The following is an 8,672-nucleotide window of genomic DNA, read 5'->3' on the forward strand; positions in this document are numbered from 1 at the left end:
TCTTCTCATTCTCAGTGGCCGCAGGTTTCAGCTCCACTCCAGCTCCACAGTCCCACCCACTTCCCTTGCCCACCCTTGGTTTGTCAATGAACTTTCTGAGCAAAAAGGCCACAAGGCTCTAGTAAAAGTGTTGAACAATAAAACAAGTGACAGAACTTTTCTACTGCCATACAACTATTTCTTTCTTTTTAAAAAATTGTATTTACTTTAATTTTATATGCATTGGTGTTTTGCCTGCATATGTATGTGTCTGTGTGAGGGTGTTGGATTCCCCGGAACTGGGGTTGCAGACAGTTGTGAGCTGCCATGTGGGTGCTGGGAGTAGAAAGAACCCAGGTCCCTTAGAAGAGCAGTCAGAGCTCTCAACTGCTGAGCCACCTCTCCAGTCCAATAGAACTATTTCTTAGTGGACCACAATGCAATATATGCATAGCACGGCTCTTACAGAACCAGGAAATGAGGAGACTATTTCAATGTATTTGATCCACAGTTTCCAGTGACTGATCTGTGAGCCTTCCTCTGGGAAATGCCTGCTCTCAGGAGACAGTCAAGTAGATCTGTCATGCCAGCAGCTGCCATTATCAAATTAGCTCTGTTCTAAAAGAACGAATTGAGCTTTAAAACCAGCTGTTTTTCCTTGGATAATGTCTAATGTCTATGGTAGACACTGACTAAATGAACCATAATTTAAAATTTAAGAGCTTGTATTTAAAACGTGTAGTGACCACAACACTAACCCTTCACTCTTAAGCAGCCCTCTGAGTCCAGTGAAGTAGCACAGGGAGGGCTCTGGAGGCCAGACTGACCTAGCGGGTGCCTCGGCTCTGGAAGCCAGACTGACCTAGCGGGTACCTCGGCTCTGGAAGCCAGACTGACCTAGCGGGTACCTCGGCTCTAGTCTCTGTGCCATGTGACTTTGGGTAAGTTCCATGCATCTTAGAAGCTTGTCTTCCCCACATGCAAATGAAGATAACTGAACCACCCCCTGCACTGTCCTTCTGAGGATTCTGTGAGAGGAGGCTCTTATAGAGCCCAGCGTGACTGTAAGGGACACATGTGGTGAGGCTCTTACAGAGCCCAGTGTGACTGTAAAGGACACATGTGGTGAGGATGCTCTCAAAGTGCTCGGGCCCAGAAAGTCCAGCAGAGCCTCAGCCTCAATAAGCTCCCAGGAAGCAAGATTCAGGCCACTGGAAGCCTTCCGGACGTCTCTCAGCAGACTGTAGCCAGCCAAAGCCAGCTACAGTAACTGCTATGCTTATGTCCTCAAGTAGGAAACTGCTGTTTCTCCGTTTTTATAGAAAAAAGGCAAGGCTTTTACAGAAAAAGCACAAAAAGCATAATTTGATAAAACAAGTTCTGATAGGCCTGGTGCGCGTCCCCCAGTGACAGGACGCTGTGGCCATGGACTCAATAGTCTCTTCTAGAGAGGGCTGGGCTGGGCTGTTTGCGTCTTCCAGGAGCAGCCGCTGGGACTGTATGACCCCAGCTTAAAAAGTGTTCCTGTGATTTGCAACTAATTTAAGTTCTGCTGCAGCTGTTTTGTCAAGTAAACCGAAAGTGACAGGGGAAAATGACAGTGTGGTCTATCCTGCGGCAGAGCAGAAAGCTGGGGCTGGCTCTACCTAAATGCTATTTTACAGCGCAAAGACCACTTTCGGCCTGGCTCATCAGGAAAGGGCTAGGAAGAATAATCAATGAAATCTCTCAACAGGGAATCTAGTGCAAGGAGCAACTTACCAAAAATGAGTGCCTAAAATTACCTTGATCTGAAATCTCAGGAGGGGACACCAGCTCATTCTCCACCACGTTAGCATTGTCTATGAAGCTTACAGAACTTGACTACATCATCCATTGCTAAAATACATTTTTGAGATTAGAAGTTGCCCCACCTGTCTGTCTGCCTGGATTTTCAACCTAAGATGACTCAGACAGATGGACCCAGCTCACTATGAACCCAGGGCTATCACACCAATGGTTCTGGAACATCTCTCCTGGGCATCTAAGTCACTCTGGAGTTTTAAGAAGCAATGCCACAAAAATTCTCTCTCCCCACCTTTTCTTCTAGACAGACATATTTTTAGCACAAAGTTGAAATCGATAATACCACCAAATACAGTTATCTAGTTGCCCTGAGAACTCACGCCAGCAGTTTTATGAGGGTTTTAGCAGCTAGCTATTGGGAGAATAAACTGGTGTGACCTTCCTGAAGGGCAATGTGACAATGCCCACAAAAACTTTTAAGCTCTATTCTAAAACTCCATTTAAAATTTACCCTAAGGAAATAATATTGAGAAGTCTGCAGAGCTCTGCCTGCAAGGATGCCCTCTGTAACATCATTTCCTAACAACAAAATATTGGCAACAAATGCCCAAGAGTAAGGACTGAGGGAGGCGTGGGATGCTTCGGAACTGGAGCAGCGCTCCCCAGGCCCATACCATAGAGAGGGGCATGGGGTAGCAGAGAAGGACCATGAGCTGTCATTGCTCCCATCTCAGGATGCCAAGGACAGAGGGAAGTTGCTAGCAGGGTTCTCCCAACTTTAAAAAAAAATTTTTTTTGCTTATTTTCCTCTTTATCTCTATATTAACTATGTATCATTTCTGTAAACAAGGAAAGTATCATAATTACAAATGTGCCTTAACATTCAACTCTTGCTACAGTTGCTTCCAGTAAAGTCAGAGTCCCAGTGGATCATCTGTCCACCCATCTGCCCAGGTGCCATGTGTTGCAAAGTGCATGGTATAAGCTATGGCAGGAAATGAATGGAGCATGCGACAGGAACCTCAGAGCAGCCAAGGTGATTACTATGCAAGAGGTATCAAAATATTGCAAGGCAAAAAGTGCCTCGTGCTGCAGAGGCACCAGAAACAAGCTCTGCTGCAGTTCAGAAGGGGGCAGAGGCTCGACACAGTTACCCTTTTTTCGGAGCCTGGCAGGAATTCCTCCTTGGCTGTTTCCAGGAACTCCACAATTGGTCTGAGCTGTGTTACACACTGGATCAGGTCCTCTTTGTGTTCTAGTAACAGAACAGACAAGGTCTTTCCCTCTCCTGCGCTCCCTGGGGGAGAAAGAATTAGAGACACACAAGAGAAGCTAGTCAATTTGAAGAAAATGACAGCGTGGTCTGTCGAGAGAGATCTAACAGAATAGTAAAGTGCTTCTGTGCACCTGAATGCAGAATCACTTTTGGAGAGGAAAATACTTTATTATTCTGTTTAAACTCTATGAAAGGAAAAATGTTTCATTTATCTGTCGAAATACAAAGCTTCGGAGCCAGCCAGAGGTTAACTTCTGGTAGGCAAGGCCACTGCTTTGTACCTAACCTGAACGAGAGCAACTCCAGCCTTTAAGAGCTGGCTGCGAACCAGTCACTTGAGGCCCTGCTTTGGATGTGCGGCTTTTTGAAAGGCAAGAAGACAACGACAGTAGCCTCAGCTTGTTGAGGTACCAGCCTAGATAACTAGGGCAGAAATGGAGACTCACATGGAGCCTGTGCATACTTAACATGCAGCTTCAGGGACGGCACAAGAACCTATTCAAAAGCCACCAATGAGACACTTACTGGCTGGAACTCTGAACTGGGTCAACCCAGGTGGCCAGAATGCCCTCCTACCTTCTGGCTGAATCTGAGACACTTTCTCTACAGGCGTTGATTCCTGGTGTAGTCTCACCAGAGACAGGGCCACCTGCACATCCAGGCTCCCATTGTGTACTTTGTCCAGAATTCTCTGGAATGCTGAGCCTCCTCCTTCACTCTTGAGACATTCCATTATGGCCTGTGAACCAAGCAGACACACATACACACACATACAGATTAATTGCCTCCAAGAGCTACCTGTGTGTCATGAGAGCTCTGACATTTTGACCCTCACACCTCTCCATTAGCCTTTACCCAGGGCACCAGCCCAACCTCTGGGGACCCACTGCCAGCCTCCAGCCTTCCCGAGGGCCCACAGGCCCACCTCCTACTCTGCACTGGACACACTGCTTCATTACTGCCTTCTACACAGACACTTTCAGAAGGCAGCAATCTTGCTTCCAGGGCTCTACAGCCTCAGCAAGAGGCACAGCCGGGCACATAGTAGGAATACAGGATATTTTTAACAAATGCAATGCACTTCTTGCCTAATTATACCTTTCTGAATCTTATGACACTGGGTATTTCTCAGGCAAGGATATCTGAATTTCAAATTGAATGAACTGTCATTTTACTATTTGAGAATGCAATTAAAATCTGCGAGTTAGGAAAAAAAGAACACTTTAAGTCATTTACATTCTGAATGATAGACTATTTAGAAAGACATGGGCCTTATTACATTTAGCTATACTCTGTAATAAGGCTAACAATGTGTTGGCTTATAGGTGCCAGCTGTCAGAGAACATGATTCTCGTATTAATTACCCCATGGTAACGCTGCTTCTACTCTAGAAAAGGAAGTGTCAAAGTTTCTTCTGGAACCAACACTCACCCACAGCCTGCCTTGCCTCTCAGCTCCTGCCACCTGACCTTCCAACAACACTTGGCATCACTCAGCCTTGGTGTCACACTCCCCGACATCAGTAACACTGAAGCACTGTGGTTAAAAACCCATGCTTGTGGCCAGACACTTGCAGCCTTCTCCCAAAGCCATAACCAGAGCAGGATCTAAGACCAGCCTGAAACATTGTTTTGAGGAGACAGGGAACTGTCACACAGCCTGGCTGTCCCCAGCCTCCTGTCAACTCTTGTTTCTTCCCCCAGGTTGGCAGTTCACAACCAATCCTGTAAAGAGCTTCCAATCTCCGGTCCTCTCTTCTGACCTAGAGCCACACAAGTCTGTGAGATATGCCTTAGACCCACGTCTCAGGGCTACAGAGCAAACCTTGACTATTTCCAACCACAGTAAAATATCAGCAACCCAGTGGGCAAATCAACAAAAGCAGCATGCCTCTCTGTGGTGTGCTAGAGCAACTCTGGGGTGAGCGGGAGAAAGGACAGTTAATGAGAAGGTAGAGTTAAGATTTCTATTTTAGCAAAAATTTATTTTGAAAACCATGAGGTCACCAAAACATAATTCCATGTATACAGTTGTGTGTATACTTCTTATATACATGAGGATTTCTTTCTTTTTTTTTTCTTTTTTTGGTTTTTTGAGACAGGGATTCTCTGTGTAGCCCAGGCTGTCCCGTAACTCACTCTGTAGACCAGGCTGGCCTCGAACTCAGAAATCTGCCTGCCTCTGCCTCCCAAGTGCTGGGATTAAAGGTGTATGCCACCACTGCCCGGCCTACATGAGGCTTTCTTATGGTTTCTGTTCATCTCCAAAAGTAAGCTTGGACAAAACTTAGCTCAATAAGCCATCTATCTTTCCATGGCTCATAGCACTTGCTGCGCTTGCAGAGAATCAGAGCTCAGTCTCCAGCATCCATGCTGGGGAAGTTCACAACTATCTGTAACTCTAGTTCAAGGGGATCCTGATGCCCTCTTCTGGCTTCTGCAGGCATCTGAACACACATTGCACGTGTGTAGATGCACACACCTTAAAAAAAAAAACTACATAAAGATCTTATTATAGTAAATCATTTCCATTAACCTTAGCTAACCTATCTTCTACTTTGAAAACAATGAACAAGGAATAAAGATATCAGGTGAATGTTTAAAGCCCCTTTGGCCAAATTAATTCAACTTCTCATGTGTTTTGTTAGTTGGCCTACCATCTTTTTAGAACACCCTTCCCTGATAGCAGTAGGAACCTTGGGATCAAGGGCATGACAAACAGCTCCCATGACTTCTGCATGCAGGCATCTCTACCCTTAGGCTGAACTGCATGACTTACTTCTCAGAAGAGACTATTGTACAGGCAACAGGGTAAGCCTTCGGGAGGCAGGTTACTATGCTCTCTGTGTGGCCCGTGAGCACCGGTGTGCGTGTGAGTGACAGTGTGAGTGTAAGCACAGACCTGCTCTGCGCACTGGCTGGCCCTCTCTACCTTGCTCTGAGAGATGCAAGCCATATTTGAACTGCCCTAGGAAGAGGTCACTGGGAAGAAGGGACAGGTCCAATTGCAGCAGAGTGTCGTATGAAAGCATGCCTTCTGGAACCTGCTGAGGTCCTGGGGAGAATGTAAAAGACACTCTGCCACTGAACCTGGAGACAGCAGCAGCTGGCTGACACTCCAGCTGCAACCTTGTGAGATTCAAGTTAAGGACCAGCTAGATGCCACCCGACTCTTGACCTGAAGAACCTGTGGGATAGGTGCTCACTATTCCCAGGCTGCTGAAAGTTACAGTGATGTCCCATACAAGAAAAAGTAGGCCACAGTCGCTCTTCATACCCAACACCCTTGGAACACACACCACTTCCTCTAGTTTCCTTTCCTCCTCCCTTCCTCTCTTACTGATATCACAGTCTACTTGCTGTATCCCAGGCCAGGCTGTTTCCTTTGTTCACCTACGGCTCTCTGAATAGTTCAAATTCTCTCTGGGCATCCACTGTGTCTGGCATTATCATCTGAGTTGAGGGGAATGGAGTTCCCACAATCGGTGGCTTCTGAAGTGCTTCTCATTATCCTCTCTGCTGTCTCCCCCTTTGCAGAACTATTGAGCGGTGAAATTAAAACATTTGTTAACTTCACTGCTTGGCAGTGGTGCTGGGTGACCACCTGGGAGGAGAAGCAGGAGTGGGCTGGTGAAGGGGCAGGAGGAGTCGCCAGCTGCCTGGACAGGCCTGCTCGTCACTCTGCCACCGAGTGGGCATCCACACCAGAGTTGGCACTCCAGGCTTGCAAGCCTCCTGTAGTGCAGCCCACCCTTTCTGCAACAGCAGCTCTGCCCAGATGGGAATGCCAAGAGGGTGCCCTACACTCTACCATATGACAGAGCTCAAAGATCCCAACTAACAATCTTGTCACCTTGACTCTCAAGGGGTCAAGGTACTCCAATAAATCCATGCTGACACATGTTCACACGAGTAGTCAAAGATACCAAGCGAAATACAGGTGTTTAGTTTTCCTTCTATGACACAGGAAGACCATCTGATCTGCCCCTTCACTCGGACCTTCTCACTGGACTTATGTGATTATCTCAACTGTTTCTACCTAGGCCTTTTACACTGGGGTGAAGCTTGTGCACTCAGACTCTCCCATTCACACTGGGAGCCAGGGGACAGCAATAATGAAGCCGGGGCTGGGTGTTGCTCTCGGCTAGTGTGCCTGCTTAGCATGTTCAGTCACTAGCACCATAATAAATGAAAACAAGCACAATACAGACCATAATAGCTCCACCGTGTCCTGGCCTGAGTGCAGACTTGCTGTGTACTTACTCCTCATGCTCTCCCAGGATGCACCCCTGCTGCTCTAGATGAGCACGGAGGAGGCTAAGGAACTTGCCAAAGGTCACAAGGTAGCACACAGAGTAGTCTGAATGAAACACTGGACCCATTAAATGCATCTAAACTGGATGCTACTGGACCTACCAGAACCTGCCACTGAACACTGAGTGGAACCCAGGCAATACATGCCATTCTTACGTGAGGACTGGAGGCTGGTACACAGGAGGTGCTCACACCAAGTTTAACTGACCCTTTCCCTATGAATGCAAGGCTTCCTGTAGCTGTGGGGCCCAGACTTGAATAGTAGAGTAAAATCAGGAGCTGCTGCTCACCTCTCGTCGACCTGTGAAATGGTCGCCAGTCACTTGCTCTGAGAGTTACCACAGCCAATGAGCACTGTCCTTCAGACAACAAAAGGCTGTGCCAGGGGACACAGTGCCACCCCTGAGAACACGAGATTCTCAGAAGGGAAACTAGCTTGCCTTTGAAATGCAGCTGAAGGAGACCAAATGCTACTAGGTCTTCAGCTCTGGGAGTCTTTCTAGGACATAGAGTGAAGTGAGTCAGACAGCCCAGAAGTTAATAGTGGAAAGTTAGCTCCTTATTCCTGACAAAGATCACTTGCTATACACACAATTAATTAAAAGCAGGGGCATGGCTAGGACTAAAGGAGGACGACAATTAAAAGTCCTGGCACAAACTGGAGAAAGTATGGGCGGGCTTGAATCACGCTTTATTCAGCCAGAAGTCACCACTTACTTTCTCTCATGGTAGTGGCTGTTAGACTGGGCACCGTCTGGCAGGAGATGCTCACACCCCAGCCCCAGGAGACCCAGCATGATCAGTTCCAGCTGTGGGCCTGGCTCGTAGTGCCCTGCCTCACATGTTTCAGCGACCATTGCTTAGGGAGTGGCTTTGCCACCTTTCATCAGGTAGTGTGGGAGATAAAGCTGCCGGGACACCAGGAGCCAAGTCCTCCCTGAACTCAGCTGTATACCCTACATCTGTGTGTCTCAACCAGAACCACTCACCAATGCAGCAGGACTCAAATGGCAAACTTTTTAATGGTGTCAACTTACGTCATGATGATTAGCCCAATAACAGAAACAACAACATCCAAAAGTCCTTGGGATGTAAAAAGGCACGAACAGGAAAAACAGCCACAGCAATGATAAAAGCCAAACCCTATAGTTGTATCAAACCCGCTGCTCCAGGGAACAGTTCTTGACTATGCTTATGATAGAAACCGTCCAGCAACACTCCATTCGGGAGCTGGCTAGCCTTGTGGAAGGACATCTTCACCAAGAAGCAATCTGTAATGACAGGGATCGGAGCAGGGGCCAGAGTGAGCGGGGGGGGGG

At 47.3% G+C, this 8,672-nt stretch overlaps 1 protein-coding gene across 2 annotated transcripts in view; it reads right to left on the reverse strand.

The window, feature by feature from the left end:
* Nucleotides 1-8,672, reverse strand: part of Zbtb40 (zinc finger and BTB domain containing 40) — a 68,869-nt gene that overhangs the window by 25,786 nt on the left and 34,411 nt on the right. For both annotated transcript variants that reach the window (XM_031379118.1, XM_031379119.1), the window contains exons 4-5: nucleotides 3,617-3,779; nucleotides 2,919-3,061 (exon numbers count right to left, since the gene is read on the reverse strand). In XM_031379118.1, coding sequence (XP_031234978.1) covers nucleotides 2,919-3,061; nucleotides 3,617-3,779 — 306 coding nt within the window. The remainder of the gene's footprint in view (nucleotides 1-2,918; nucleotides 3,062-3,616; nucleotides 3,780-8,672) is intronic.

Source organism: Mastomys coucha, unplaced genomic scaffold (assembly GCF_008632895.1).
Source record: "Mastomys coucha isolate ucsf_1 unplaced genomic scaffold, UCSF_Mcou_1 pScaffold18, whole genome shotgun sequence".
NCBI classification, from domain to species: Eukaryota; Metazoa; Chordata; class Mammalia; order Rodentia; family Muridae; genus Mastomys; species Mastomys coucha.